The following is a 16,277-nucleotide window of genomic DNA, read 5'->3' as shown; positions in this document are numbered from 1 at the left end:
GGTTTATGCATATTAAGGTTGTAAGTAGATTAATAGAATTCATGCTTATACTCTATTAGCATTGGGCCAACAGCATTGATTTTCCCAATATAAAATGCACTCTAAATGTTCTTTTTAAATTTGTTTTTTGTTTGCTTTTTTTTTTTTTGCCACAAACATGCATCTCAGTGGTATAGATGATAATAAACTGCATAGTCCTTGACCCAGAAAAGTCAAATGAACCCTTGGGGATTTGAGTCCATCAGAAGTTTAGTTGGGTAGTAATCCTGAGAGCAATTCATCTGTTTCTAGTGACTATAACTTGAAAGGTATCTTGTAGCCACTCAACCCATTCACATGCATCTGGAGGAAGAAATAGAGAAGGCAAGTCACACATTAAGTTATCAGGGTATCATACTCTAAGTAAGTGGCTCCATAAAGCTAAACAGAATGCACATTCAATGGGCAGAATATGGAGAAATTGGTCAACCTTCCATTTATATTTTATATAAATCTGATAAATAAATGAGGCAAAACTAGGGCTTTTGCGGAACTTGAGAGGTTTTTTTTTTTCATTTTTATCAAATCATATTACTTGAGATAGATTAGTGCTAAGTCTCTAAAAAGAATGGAATTTTTCTTTTCTTTTCAGGGTGCATGGAAATGAGAATTGAAGCCAAACATCATTTGGGGCAGTCTATTTTTAGAGAAAGTGATTTGCTGAGGGTATTTGTCATTCATTCAGGAGGACAGCCAGCCCTGAGCCCTGGCAGGCATCAGTAGTAAGAGCTAGCTCTTGCGAGGAAAAGAAAATAATCCTTCCATTCTTGAAAATCATTAAAAAGGAATGTTTTCAAGTCAAAGGCAAGCAGGATATCAGTGAGAGAATGAGAAAATTTAAGGTTTTTTTGTATGCAGGCATACATGTACTGCAGATGTCGATGTACTAGCGTGTTTATCTAGTGCACATGCATGAAGGTGTGTGTTCAGTGGGTTGTGTGTGTCTGCATTACATGTTTCCATGAATGTAAGTAATAATAGCTAACATTTATCAGGTTGATTCTGTATCCCAGACTCTGCGAAGAGTCTTATGGGGATTATCTCCTTAAATTATCTCTGCAGCCTATGTTTTCCACTCATGAAGAGGTTAACAGAGCTATTAGGAATCAAAACCAGGATTTGGAGCCAGGCAGCTTGACCATTTCAGGCAGTCAGCTCCCCAGAGCCCTCGACCACTGATTACATTACCATGCTGCAGAACCATGTTTGTGTGTGTCTTCGTGTGTCTTGTGTTTGTTTTGGAGACAGTCTTAAAGGGGTGCGTGCATGCTCAGTCGTATCCGACTCTTTGCAACCCCTTGGACTGAAGCCCACCGGGCTCCTCTGTCCATGAAATTCTCCAGGCAAGAATACTGGAGTGGGTTGCCGTTTCCTGCTCCAGGGGATCTTCCCTACCCAGGAATGGAACCCAGGTCTCTTGCGTCACCTGCATTGATAGTGGATTCCTTACCAAATGCGCCACCTGGGAAGCCCTGTCTTAAAGGGAGGCAGTTCTGTTATCTGCATTACCATAGAATCAGTAATTATGTTTCTCACAAACACACCCATCTTCTTGGTAACATACTGAGTTCAGCAGCAAAATGAGACTGAAAAAGCTAAACTCTCAGTGTGTTTGCATGTAATTCCTGTTTGTTCTTTGACTTAATCTTCAGATGTAGCCCATACAGTTTTCATTTTGGTGCCTTGCATCTGGCCTCTCTAGCTGGTAAAACTTGTGTTGTTTGAGACTGGAAATTTCAGGGATTTGAACTCTCTTTAACCACATCTTTACATGGATTTCTAGTAGTCATCTCAAAATTAGCCCATCAAAAACAATTGCCCAACAGTCATCCCCTCTCCTCATCAGACTGGCTTCTTCCCACTGTCCATCATTCTCAGTAAGTGGCCATTTCTCCAGTGGCAACTGCTCAGGAAAAAAAGCCTTCAACTCATTTTGGCTTCTCTCTTTTTCTCACACTGCACCTCCAACCACTAAGAAACTCTGTGGACTCTATTTCAGAACATGCCAAGAACACACCACTTCTTACCATTTCCACTGCATTGGCCCTCACTTAAGCTGTTGTCTGTCTATGAAAATGCTAGTCCTTTCTCCATGCATGTGCGTGGTAAGTCACTCAGTCATGTCCAACTCTTTGCAACCCTATAGACTATAGCCCACCAGGCTCCTCTGACCATGGGGATTCTCCAGGTAAGAATACTAGAGTGGGTTGCCACAGGCTCCTCCAGGGGATCTTCTCTACCCAGGAATCAAACTTGCATCTCGTGTCTCCTGCTTTGGCAAATGGGTTCTTTACCGCTAGTGCCACTTGGGAAGCCCTTCTCCACGTATAAACCAGTGTGACCCTTTACAGACACAGGTCACTCAGAGTCGGGCAGTGACTTTCCATCACACTGGGCATGAATCCAACGTCCTCCCCAAGGCCTCTGAGGTCCTGTAGCATCAGCCTCTGCCTGTATAACCTTACCTTTATCCTCTGCCTCCTCCTCTCCTTCTCAGTCTGTCCCACTCACTGGTGTTTAAGCTCCTTGTGTTCCTCACACACACAGAACATATTCCCAGCTCAGGCTGGGAGGATGACCAGGATCACAGGGTGCTGGGGGGGTGGTATCCTTAAGTGGCCCTTAAAATTGTGTCCAGAACGCAGAGACAGTATTTGGCCTACAAAGTCGCACCCCCATCACTGGAAGTGAGGTCGTGGCAGCTAACCCCCAGAGAAAGCGTTCCTCCAGGGTGAGGTCTTTGAAGAGCGGTGGTCAGAGGCCCGTGTCTCCATTAGGCCAGGGGACACGGCTTTGCAGGCGGCACATATGCACTCTGTGAAGAGGTGACGAGGGCACAAGCATGGATTTGGCCGTCTTGAGAGACCTGGACTTGATTCCTGACTCCGCTGCTTCCTGTCAGAGTAACAGGGGGCAGACACTTAACCTCTTGGAGTCTCATTCTCCTCATAGCTCACATTTTTGCAGTGATTTACACTCCTGCAGTAATAGTGTGGGTTTGTCAAAAATCTGCATATACCCATGGGAGTGTAGCATGTAAGCACTGTACCAACTCAAAATATCAGCAGGATCAAGTTAAAGATAATTTTGGTTAAAGTGACCCCAAAAAATCCAACTTACAGTAATTTAAACAAGTGTGGGTTGGTTTTTCTCACATAGTAAGAAGCCTGGAGATAAGAAGTTGCTGGCCTTGGCTTAGGCATTCAGCAAAGCCATCCCCATCTTCCTCGTCTCTGCTCTGTCACTTTGGCCTCTTGGCTTATGTCCTCTTGTTCATTGTCATGGGGTGGCAAGAGGGCTGCTGTAGCTCTAGACATATTGTCAGGACAGGCAGGAAGAGAGAAGGATCAGACAAACCCAGTCCTTCCTCTTATATCAGGAAAGCAAAACTCTGGAGAAATCTGCACTGGATGTACATTGCCCTGGTCAGGACTGTGTCATAAGCTATTTCCAGCTGTAAGGAAAGCTGGATGTACTGGTGTTTCAAGAAAAATGAAGGTTTTGTAAGAGAAAGAGAAGTAGAGACTGGAAATTGGAAACACAGCCAACAGAGTCTGCCGTGGGTGGGGGGTCGGGGAGTGGGGAGGCAGAGTCCTGCAGGGAAACAAAAGGTTGAGAACTGCTTTGGGAGAGATCTAAAGTTGATTGAGACGTAATCCAGTCTATAAGGAATTTACAAATTTAGGGTGGGGAGACACACAAAAGGTGGTGCTAGGGGTAAAGAATCCACCTGCCAGTGCAGGAAACTCAGGAGACATGAGTTCCATCCCTGGGAAGATCCCCTGGAGAAGAAAATGGCAGCCTACTCTGGTGTTCTTGCCTGCAAAATCCCATGGACAGAGAAGCCTGGTGGGCTACAGTCCATGGGGTTGCAAAGAGTCAGACACGACTGAGTGACTAAGCAGGCATACACACACATGCAGGACACACAAAAAGATAGTAAAGTGTTACAAACTGAAGAACTGTATTGTGATGCAAACATTGTTATTGTAGACCCAAGGAGCAATTAGTTCTGATTGGAATGACGCAGGCAGCTTCATTTATCTCTTTGAGCACTTCCTTTGTACCAGGCATTTCAACACTAATTGCTAAAGTCTCCCCAGTGAACAGGACGGAAAACCTGCCTGCCCTCACATGGAGCTCTTTAAAAAGGACAGAGACAAGAAATAAATGAACAAATAAAGAAAATGAACTCCAGTTGTGACAGTCCGATACAGCAGGTGGCTTTCCCTGAGGGGGAGAGGGTATTCCCAAGGTACCTTGGCAGAGGAACAGCACGAACCCAGGCTCAGAGGAAGGAATATATCATCCTCTTTGGTCACTTGTGGCTGAAACTCCGAGTGAGGAATATGGTCAGATTGGGCTTGTTGCAAATGCTGGCTTGGTCACAATAAGCAGGACTGCGGTTTACCACTTGGCTTTACCGCTTACATTATGACCTTCCAGAATCATCATCTACAAATTGGAATAATAGTCCCTCCAAGAGCCATAGAGTGGGTTTAATAGGAGAGTGCATGCAGAGTGTCTGCCATACAGTAACTGCCTCATAGGGTGGATTGGAGGATTAAAGGAGATGATATATGTGAAGTTTTAGGAATAGTGCATGACACATCCTAAAGACTCAAATGTCAGCTGTAACTAATACCCTGGTTTTCTCCTCCACATAAAATGAGGAAGTTAACACAAGCTGGCTTCCTCCGCCATCCTCCACCCCTCACTACTTGCGTTTTGTTACTACAACTTGTGGTATTTTTATTACTGTGAAAACGAAATTATGTGTCATCTGTTCTAAATTATATGTCATCTGTTTCATTAAGTATTTATACCAGGTGAACTGTCTTTGTGAACTGTTTATACCATTTTAACTTAACCACGTTTGAATTATTTCAAGCACAAGTTCTCTGATGCCTCGTGTTTTCCATATTTTCCACTGCTTTTGTTTTCTCTGCTCCTGAACAGTCATTTTTCTGGGCTAAGAAGGCTTGGGTCATAAGTTTGCCTTACGTTGTTTCATGTTGGAGAAGAGAAATTTGAAGTGAGTCTTAGGTTTCTTTCCTCATGGATGACCCACTTCCCTTCCTATGTGTTTGGATGTCCTCCTTTTCTTCTGACACCTGGATGTTCTGACAGGACACTTGAACCTGCTGGCAGGAAAAGAGATTGTGTCTTTTTAGCCGGATGACCCGACACTTGGTGGTTCCCTCACTGATGGGGTTAAGTCTCCTTCCCTCATTTAGCCCAGGAATTCTCTCTTATCTTTGAATAATGCTTCTGCTAGTCATTCTGAAGTCTTCTTCAGGACCCAGCTGTTTCTTCATATCCTCTCTCATATTATCTTCTCTGATGATTTTCAACTTCTTGTATCGTTACAGTAAGTCCGGTGTTTTGTGAGAGCTTCTCAAACATGCCCACACCTCGCAAGATCACCCTTCTGCAGAACAAGTCCTTTTTGCTTTTACCTTTCTTGTTTTAAATTTTATTCTGGTATTACTGGTTGCTATAAATTCTTTTCTTAACTTTAGCAGATCTCTTCTTCCTTTCTAATTGAGTTTGATCATCTCAGCTTTCATATCTTTTTTTTAGAGATTATACCTTTCCAAATGCATTGAAAGCACAAAACAGAGTGTAAATAAAATTTACTTTTTATTCCAATAGCCTGGAAAATCCCATGGATGGAGGAGCATGGTGGGCTGCAGTCCATGGGGTCGCTAAGAGTCGGACACGACTGAGCAACTTCACTTTCACTTTTCACTTTCCTGCTTTGGAGAAGGAAATGGCAACCCACTCCAGTGTTCTTGCCTGGAAAATCCCAGGGACAGGGGAGCCTGGTGGGCTGCCGTCTATGGGGTCGCACAGAGTCGGACACGACTGAAGTGACTTAGCATAGCATAGCATAGCATAAGCATTTTCATGACTATGTTCTCCCTTTACCACCCGAGTGTTATAGTATTTACTTATTTTATGTTTTAGAGGTTTTATAGGCACCATATTACGTTTTATGTTCTTAAATTTCTAAATGAAATGAGCTTTTCAAGATCCGGAATTTCTGCCTAAATGTAGTGAGAAAAGTCACCTGGGATCACTTGAATATCCACGTAGATGTTGTTCGAGTCCTTGTGTTATGTCTTGAGCCAGAAGAGGGGTCAGTGTAAGCACATATCCTTAGCTGACTGACACAGCAGCCTCAGGAATCACATGGAGGAGCAGACGGTGCATCTTCAGTACCTGCTGGCCGTTGCAGCAGCAGCTGTGTGTGCGCTTCGTTGCTCAGTTGTTCCTACTCTTTGCGACCCCATGGACTGTAGCCCACCAGGCTCCTCTGTCCATGCGACTTTCCAGGCAAGAATACTGGAGTGCATTGCTATTTCCTTCCCCAGAAGATCTTTCTGACCCAGGGACGGAACCTGTCTCTCTCATGTGTCCTGCGTTGGCAGGCAGATTCTTTACCACCGCGGCGCCTGGGGAGCTCATAGCAGCAGCAGTGTTGATCAGTCTGACTTTGTAAAATTTTAGATTCATCCTCCATACGCGTGTTGAATGAATCAAGTTAAAGATGAATGACAAACTGAGATAAATGTTTGCCACACAAATGCCAAAGTTTCTATAAATCTCTACAGTATGTACATAACAATAAAAAGATCTACTCACCTCCTAGAAATTCATCAAATTTTGAGCAGTTAGTTTCCGCCCATACAAGCCACATAGTTTAGCTCATAAACATATAAAAAGGAAATTTATCCCTGCTGACAATTAGGAAGTTGGAAGTTTATAACCATTTTTTGCCTATGAAATTGGCATATGTTTTGAAAGTTGACTATAAGAAGTACTGACCAAGGTATGGAGAAAAAGACATTCTCCTATACCAGCCAGTGGACTGTGGCTGTAAAATATAGACAAGCAAGTGTTCTTCCAGCACTAAAGCTCTTTATCTTTGCACATGTGTGCAAAGATGTATGTACAAAATATTCATCCCTGTGTTCTTTATAATAGAAAATATGCTAGTGAGAGTAAGGATGGACTCTTGTAACAAGCACACCAGTCAGTAGTCAGTGCCTCAAAAAAGGCAGACATTTATTTTTCCCTCACATAGACTTCAGGGGCAACTGTTTAGGTTAGCAGGGCAGCTCTGCTCCACGGAGTCACCCAAGCACCCACTCCCTTCCAACACGTGCTCCACCATCCTCTAGGGCAACGTTGTAAGCTCCACAGTTGAAGCAGGATCAGCATCACGCCCATGTTGCAGCTGGAGTGAAGCAGGAAGAGAGCATGTGCAGGTACGCACCCAGCCTAAAGGTCTAGCTTCAGAAGTGACACGTATCATTTCAGTATATTCCATGAGCAAGAACACCGTCTCATTTCTTCATTTATCTGCCCAAAGCTTTGGGCTATGTAATGTAACTGTATAGCCAGGAGGAAATGAAAGTGAATTTGGTAAACAAAAGCAGGTCTCTGCCTCAAAAGTACTATGCTATGCTATGCTATGCTAAGTCACTTCAGTCGTGTCCGACTCTGTGTGACCCCTGAGACGGCAGCCCACCAGGCTTCTCCATCCCTGGGATTCTCCAGGCAAGAACACTGGAGTGGGTTGCCATTTCCTTCTCCAATGCAGGAAAGTGAAAAGTGAAAGTGAAGTTGCTCAGTCTTGTCCGACTCTTAGCAACCCCATGGACTGCAGCCTCAAAAGTACTAGAAGCCATCAAATATCCATCAATAGAGAAACAGTTAATCCAATACCTCCATTTTATGGAATATTAGACCACAATAAAAGAGTGAGTTACATCCCCCGTGCTTTTTTTCCACTCACAAGACTGAGTTTAGTGCTATTATATGAGTATCATGGATCTTTCCATGTATCTCTCTGAGTGAGATGAAAACTTGAGAACCAGGGGCATGCCATTGCCTCTCCTTGTCCCTAGTGGAATATGTGACAAAGCAGATAATAAGTATTTACTGAAGTGAAAAGATCCTTTTACCCACTTAGTTTAAAAAGCATTTATTAAGTGGCTGTGTGAGTCTTCTCAGGCATCTTATCCACTCCTCAAATTTTTTCCAGTTTCTCTACTTTGTTCTGTGTTTATTTCCTCCCAACTAATTTCCGTCCCCATCTCCTCTGGCTGTACTTTAAGAGCACTAACTTCATTTTTTATTTATTTTTTAAAGTTTTTGACTGTGCCCCACAGCATGTGGGATCCTTGTTCCCTGACCAGAGATGGAACCTGTGCCCCCTACATTTGGAAGGGTCTTAATCACTGAATCACCAGCAAAGTCCCAAGAACACTATCTTAAAGTCCAACCATGCATATATCAACCAGGGAACAATCAAACATGTTTTAATAAATAAAGGAGTGCTTCAGTATGAACTCATGGTTTTTTAATAGTTGTATAGATTCATATAAAAATAAATATAGATATGTGGATATGGGTTTATGAGTAGTCATTAATGTTTTTCCTAGTTCCGTCCACTGAGACAGCTAAAGCCACTGACACCCCAATAGTAAGAAGCACATCTGGTACCCAGATAGCAGTTTAAAGTACCACTCCCCAGTAAAACTGACCAGGGCTCCTTGGAGAAATGCTGGCTGCAAGACTGGAATGAGGAGAATATGAGATAAGCCTGGAGAACCTGTAGTGTCAGAAAGTAAGGAAGTCTTCAGAGATAATCAGGACACATGGAAAAGGACACAGATTCAAGCCTAAAGGAGCTTCCAGTGGCCAAACCTGGGACAAGTTGAGCAACAAAATAAATAGCAGTAGTAGTAAACTGTAACTCGTAGAATAAAGAAAAGATCCATGAGTCCATACTAACGGAAATAGCCAATTGAATAAATAGATGAAAAGAAGAATTCTACAATAGAATACTGATTAACACAGAAGGATAATGGAAGTAGAATACCACCATTAGGCAAGCACCGAGTAGCGAAGTTTTACAGGCAGAGGTCATTGATGGATGCTGAGATTAGAAAACAAATGTGTGATGAGAAACAGGATGTTTACATTGTCTCAAAGTAGTCCTCCTGTGTGAAACTCATTCACTACAAAGAAAAAATAATTTAGAGTAGAACAGCCTGGCAAATATCACTTCAACCAAGTGACCAAAGTTAGTATCACCAGTAACGGGACAAACTGACATCAGATACCTCCTGATATGCTGCCCTGAGAAGAACACATCACTTTTTCCCTAATCTTACCATATATATATATACATACATACACACACACACACACACATACATACACACACCACCACACGCACATATACATATATATATATATATAAACCTCAATCTAATAATGAGAGGGCATCAGACAAACTGAAATTGAAAAACATTCTACAAAATACTGCTTCAGTTTAGTTCAGTCGCTCAGTCATGTCCGACTCTTTGCGACCCCACGAATCACAGCACGCCAGGCCTCCCTGTCCATCACCAACTCCCGGAGTTCACTCAGACTCACATCCATCAAGTCAGTGATGCCATCCAGCCATCTCATCCTCTGTCGTCCCTTTCTCCTCCTGCCCCCAATCCCTCCCAGCATCAGAGTCTTTTCCAATGAGTCAACTCTTCACATGAGGTGGCCAAAGTACTGGAGTTTCAGCTTTAGCATCAGTCCTTCCAAAGAACACCCAGGACTGATCTCCCCTAGAGTGGATTGGTTGGATCTCCTTGCAGTCCATGGGACTCTCAAGAGTCTTCTCCAACACCACAGTTCAAAAGCATCAGTTCTTCGGCGCTCAGCTTTCTTCACAGTCCAACTCTCACATCCATACATGACCACAGGAAAAACCATAGCCTTGACTAGACGGACCTTTGTTGGCAAAGTAACGTCTCTGCTTTTGAATATGCTGTCTAGGTTGTTCATAACTTTCCTTCCAAGCAGTGAGCGTCTTTTAATTTCATGGCTGCAATCACCATCTGCTTAGCAGTCTTCAAAAAATCAAAGTAAGAAAGACAAGGACAGTGAAGACCTGATATAGATTGAAGACACTGACTGTGGAGGGACTTCCTGGTGGCTCGGTGGTTACGACTCCACCTTCAAATGCAGGGGGTGCGTGTTCAATCCCTGGTGGAGAAACAGGATCCCACACATAGCAGGCTGCAGTCAAAAATTAAAAGTAAATAAGTAAACAAACACAACGTTATAAATAACTTATACTTCAATTTTAAAAAGAGACTATGGGGATGTAACTAAATGCAATATGTAATCTGAATCGGATCCTGAACCAGGAAAAAGACATTATGGGCAACTGGAAAAAATCAAATAGGATCTATAGATAATAGTTATACCAGTGTTAGTTTCTTGGTTACAATTAATTTACTATATTTATATAAGATGTTAACATTAGGGAAAAGTGAGTGAAACTTATATAGGGATTCTACCATTTTGCAACTTTTGTATTACTGAAGTTACTTTAAATAAAAGTTTTTTAAAAAAGAATAGGTCATGCAGTTTTCACTGGATTGGTCTTTCATAGAGAAACACTCCAGAGCCCTGCTGAAGTGAAGAATTCCGAATAATTTTCTAACCATCTAATAGCTAATGTTTAAAATCAGTAATTTTTTTCCCCTCATTTGGTTTAACCTAACTCTGGGTTTCTTTCTTAATTATCTGAAAGTAGCAATTCTGTTCATTTGACTAAGGAAACTGCCCCTAACCCGTATCTTATCTTTAGCTAAGTAGTTGTTAAAACCAAAGAATGCATCAGTGAGGCTTTAAACAGAGTTGGGAGTCTACATGCTCTTCTGATTCTCCAGCCTGCCTTTACAAAGTGCAAGCTGTTAAACCAAAATTGTTTACTAGGTTCCTATAAATCTAATGTGCAGCTTTAGAGGGGTTCTGCAGTGCTTTGAAAATGAAAAGTCAAGGATCAGACATAGCATATAAAATACACAAAGGATTCGGCTTATAAATTGACTTAATCCATTAACCACTTTTTTCAAGACCCAAGCAAGTTTTTCTTGAGTTAACACAATACAAAATAACAGAATGAGGGTATGAAAAAGGTCTCCAGACATAGACCTAGATACTTGGAGTCAAGTTTTTATTTTTAATTGAAGTATATTTAACTTACAGTAGACTTCCCTGCTGGCTCAGACGGTAAAGAATCCACCTGCAATGCAGGAGACCTGCGTTTGATCCCTGGGTCGGGACAATCCCCTGGAGAAGGAAATGGCAACCCACTCCAGTATTCTTGCTTGAAGAATCCCATGGACAGAGGAGCTTGGTGGTCTACAGTCCATGGGGTCGCAAAGAGTCAGACACGACCGAGTAACTTAACTTTTGATTTTCAATATTGTATTAGTTTTCAGTGTATAACATACTGATTTAATATTTTTATACATTATACCCATATAAAGTTATTATAAAATACTGGCTATATTCCCTGTGCTGTCCATCTTTGCAACCTATTTTTTAAAAACTTTATTTTCTATTGGAATATAGTCAATTAACAAAGTTGTGATAGTTTCAGGTAAACAGCAAAGGAATTCAGCCATACATATACATGTGTTCATTGTCCCCCAAACTCCTCTCCCATCCCGGCTGCCACATAACATTGAGCAGAGTTTCATGTGCTATAGAGTAGGTCCTTGCTGATTGTCCATTTTAAATATAGCAGTGTGTACATGACTGTCCCAAACTCCCTAACTGTCCTTTTCCCCCATTCTTACCCCCGGCAATGTAAGTTCATTCTCTATGTCTCTGAACCTGTTTATGTTCTGTAAGTAAGTTCATTTGTATCATTTGTTTTTAGAGTCCACATATAATAGATGTCATACGATATTGCCCCTTCTGTCTGACTGACTTCATTCAGTATGACAATCTGGAGGTCCACCCATGCAACTTATTTTACAAATAAGTAGTAGTAGTTTGAACCTCTTATTAGCCATATATATAGTATTTAATATGATATATTATATATGTATAATTGCATACTATATTGTATCAATATACAATATATGTGTGTGTGTAATATGTATACTTCAATCACTTGCCTCCAGTCTGCCTTCCTTCAGCACCAGTCCAGTTTATAGCCAGAAGGACTTGACATGAAGAGCGCGTGTTCTGCTTCTTTACTAGTTCCAGGGTCTCACCTCTGTGTGGCTCAGGCTCACAGAGTGAGTGGTTCATAGCCTGCTTGCAGTTAGCTTAGATGGAGATGGAAGTTTCTCTTCAAAATAAGTGCAGTGCTCCCAAGGGCTCGTGACTTCCTTCTTCTGTATCAGTGAGGATGCACTAGATTATGGGTCAGTAACAAACACCCCAAGATAACCCAGGAGCACCTTCTTCTCTGTCAGGTCTAGCCCCTCTGCTGCATCTGGGCTGTAGGATGGAGGGAAAGGGACAAGAGTCTTGACGGCCCACAGTTTCTGTAGGTTGTTGCTGCATCTCTGGCTCACCCTTTCTGACTGATGACGCTCCATTCCTGGTCTCAGTGGAGCTTGAGGGCCCTGCAGGGTGTCCCCCGAGACCACCCTCCCCAGACAGCTCACTGAAGTGGAGCACTGGCTTCACATAGCCACTGCAACTTCAGATGGACAGCAAAGCACATTCCTAGCACGTATCTAAAAGGTGGGGAGAACAGCACTGTATTGCTGTTTACACACAGAAGATACCCAACTTTATGGTTCAGAACACCAGCCATCTCTTCAGTGGATGACTCTGTGGGTCGACAGTTTGATCAGGATTGAGCTGCGCAGTTCCTCTTTTCTCATCTGGATCCTTGATTCCCTGCAGGGAGCAGGGTGGCTCTGCTTCTGGGATGTCACTCGAGTGATGGGGGTGGTTTCTGGACCGTATGTCTCCTATCGTCCTTCAGTACATATGGCAGCTGGGCAGGTTTCTGAGGGAGAAGACAGGTGTGCAAGACATCTTGAAGTCTGGGCTTGGAAATGGCTTTGAAGTTGCTTCTGCTACCTGCTGTTGGTCAAATACCTGCAAACCAACAGGATTCAAGGAGCTCCAGCTTGGATGGGAGGATCTTGAAGTCACCTTGCCAAGGAGCATGGGAAGGGTAAAGTAGAGAATTGTGGCATCCACCCCAAGCACTAAACCCACCACATCTTCCTGATCTCCTGCAGGGAAGGCTGGGGGCTTGATGCAGAGGTGGCTAGACTCGGCAAGTCTGGGTGAAGTCATCTGTATGTCCAGTAGGGCTGTCTAATAAATGGAGGCCTTTATTAGAACAGTGTGATCAGCACTTTCTGTCTACAGCTTTGGGGCTTAGACATTAATTCCAGGCAACAGGAATGGATATTCAATTACAAGGGAAATGCTCCCTTTCAGGTGAAGTGACCTATGACAGGTCATGCCGCTGCCTGCCAAGTGGTTCATTTCTTTTGTCTGGGCAGAGGGGACACTCTGCACTAAGAGCTGATGATTTAAAAGCATAATTAGAAGGGAGGAGAGAGTGAGATGTATGGAGAGAGTAACATGAAAGCTTGCATTACCATATGTAAAATAGATAACCAACGGGAATTTGCTGTATGGCTCAGGAAACTCAAACAGGGGCTCTGTATCAACCTAGAGGAGTGGGGTGGGGAGGGAGATGGGAGGGAGGTTCAAGAGGGAGGGCATATATGTGTACCTATGGCTGATTCATGTTGAGGTTTGACAGAAAACAACAAAATTCTGTAAAGCGATTATCCTTCAATTAAAAAATAAATTAATTTTAGAAAACCAAGCAATCAAAATAAAATGAGGTAGAAGGGTTAAAAAAAAAAAAGCATAAAAAGTAACCTAGGCTTTTAAAAGGTCACTATGGCTGGGATGGCAAGAGCAAGGTGGATGGCAGTCTAAGCTGTCACTGGGACCCAGAATCTACCAGTCCTTGGAGCCCGTGGCAAGGAGCTTTTCTTTAAATTTATAGAGAACAGGGGCTTCCCTGGCAGTGCAGTGGTTAAGACTGCACTTTCAATGCAGGGGACATGAGTTCCATCCCTGGTCAGGAAGCTAAGATCCCACATGCCTCATGGCCAAAAGAATAAAATAAACTTAATTTATAAAGGACAAAAGGAACTTTGTGAAGGATTTTGAACAACAAGCTCACGTGGTCACATCTGTGTTCCCCATATATCCTCTCAGCTCCCATGGGAAGACTAGATTGGAGAAGCAGGCTGGACCAAACCACCCAGGATTCCTCCAGCCCGTGTGGTGCTTCTTCATAGGTCCCAAAGGCAGAGGAGAAATGGCCTAGTTTTGCCAGGATCAAAACCAAGAGGCAGGGCAGGGGGCAGAGCAGAGAAAGTCAGGTGGATAATTCCACATGATGTTCTCCTCAAACACACACACACACACACACACACACACACTACACACACACACACACTTAGCCATATGCTTTGGAGCCCAGCAGGCTTGGGAAGCTCTGGTTTGCATTCTGTGATGCTTTAGCCACTTTAATTCCCGGTCGATGGTCTCCTTTGCTGTGTGAACAGACAAATGGTGGCCAAGGGACCACAGCAGAGAAAGGCCAGCACAGACCCCAGCATGATGGACCCAGTTGTGATCCCAGGAGTTCATACACTTAATGTTTCCAGTGATTCCAATTCGAAAGGCAAACAGTGTCAAAAACCATGAGCTATTTTGAAGCATACTGGTGGGTGCCCAGGGAGGCACGGAGGAGGAGGAGGGGTGGGGTGGGGGCCATTGACATTAGCCACCCCTGCAGGCACCCCTGTGCGCCTCCACAGGGGCTGAGGGTGTCAGGAACGGAGCAGCCCACGGAGCAGGCCTCACCCCCACCCCCCCAACACTCACAGCAGGAGTCTGCATGGTTGATCGTAAGCCTGTTCTGTCATTGCATTGCAGCTCCAGAAACTAAAACGATCACTTTCTTTCAAGACCAAGAGTTTACGGAGCAAAAGCGCTGACAACTTCTTCCAGCGAACCAACAGCGACGTGAAGCTGCAGGCGGACGTGCTGGCGGGGGTCAGCCCCGGCTCCAGCCCGCTCCCCGCCCCCGGAAGCCTGACCTCCACACCCACCAGGGCCGGCCTGTACCCCGGCGGCGGAGGCAAGGCCCACGCCTTTCAGGAGCACATCTTCAAGAAGCCCACTTTCTGTGACGTCTGCAACCACATGATCGTGGGTAAGCCCTGCCCCTGCCCCCTACTGCAGGTCCCCGCATCTCTGGAAAGCCAGGTGAGAGGGGTGCACCTGAGTCCAGGCCCCTGTGGACAGACTCTTAGACCGTCTGGCAGTGGGGAGGATTGTTTGTGATCCCCTGGAGGAACACCGGGCTTCCCAGACAGCATTAGTGGTAGAGAACCCACATGCCAATGCAGGAGACATAAGAGATGCAGGTTCACTCCCTGGGTTGGGAAGCTCCCCTGGAGAAGGAAATGGCAGCCCACTCCAGTATTCTTGCCTAGAGAATCCCCTGGACAGAGGAGCCTGGCAGGCTACAGTCCATAGAGTCACAAAGAATCGGACACGACTGAGCGACTTAGCATGCACGCACTCACGAGAGAACACTGTGTGTCAAAGGTAAGGGAAGCAGGGCTGGGCAGAGGAGAAGCTGGGTAATGGTACGGATATGACAGAGCCTTCAACTGCTCCCCGGGGTGCTCTCCAGCCCCGTTCAGTCATCTCGCTTTGAGGCCAGAAGTCCGGGACTTTGTATCCTGCATCACCTCTCACTGGATGTCGGCAGGCCACAGGTAGAGGGCCACATCTTGGACAAAGCCGCTCTTAAAAACTGCCAAGGGCAGTTAGCCGAGAGGGATTCTGTGGGAGGCAACCAAGATACTGGGCAGTTGGAGTTCCAATGCCTCCATTCTGTAAGGGGATCTGAGCGCTGCATTGCAGGGTCCATTCGTGCTTGTGTGGCCGTGTCTGCCTGAGGTCACCTGGGCAGGGGGTCTGTGGCGTGGTGACTTACAGGCGAATGAGCAGGGCAGGCAGGTGTGGAAGGGAGGAGACCTCAGGGAGGCACTGACCCAGAACAGAGGATTCAGTGGTAATGGTGATTACCAACTCTGGACCTTGGGAAGGACTCACTCCTGGTACCACAAAGAAATGGTGGTGGCCTGAGTGTCTTAGGGCTTGTGCCCAGAAGGGAGTGAGGTATAAAATGTCCCAACCAGAAGGAAAATGCAGCCATTCAGAATTGCACGCACAGAGGCTCCACACTTGACACCCCCTGCCTCGAGGCAGAAACCCAGTGACCAAACAGATAGAGGAAACCGTAAAAGGAAAGGGACTTAGGGTGGGACCCAGAGTGAATTGAAACCAGTTGTATC

At 44.4% G+C, this 16,277-nt stretch overlaps 1 protein-coding gene across 1 annotated transcript in view; it reads left to right on the top strand.

Moving 5' to 3' along the window:
• Positions 1-16,277, top strand: part of STAC (SH3 and cysteine rich domain) — a 114,396-nt gene that overhangs the window by 29,286 nt on the left and 68,833 nt on the right. Inside the window, exon 2 of the mRNA XM_010835534.1 lies at positions 14,845-15,124. Within this exon, the coding sequence (XP_010833836.1) occupies positions 14,845-15,124 (280 nt within the window). The remainder of the gene's footprint in view (positions 1-14,844; positions 15,125-16,277) is intronic.

Source organism: Bison bison, unplaced genomic scaffold, assembly GCF_000754665.1.
Source record: "Bison bison bison isolate TAMUID 2011002044 unplaced genomic scaffold, Bison_UMD1.0 scf7180017864043, whole genome shotgun sequence".
Taxonomy (NCBI): domain Eukaryota; kingdom Metazoa; phylum Chordata; class Mammalia; order Artiodactyla; family Bovidae; genus Bison; species Bison bison.
The sequence above is the reverse complement of the archived record's forward strand: the minus strand, read 5'-3'. Positions and strand labels throughout refer to the sequence as shown.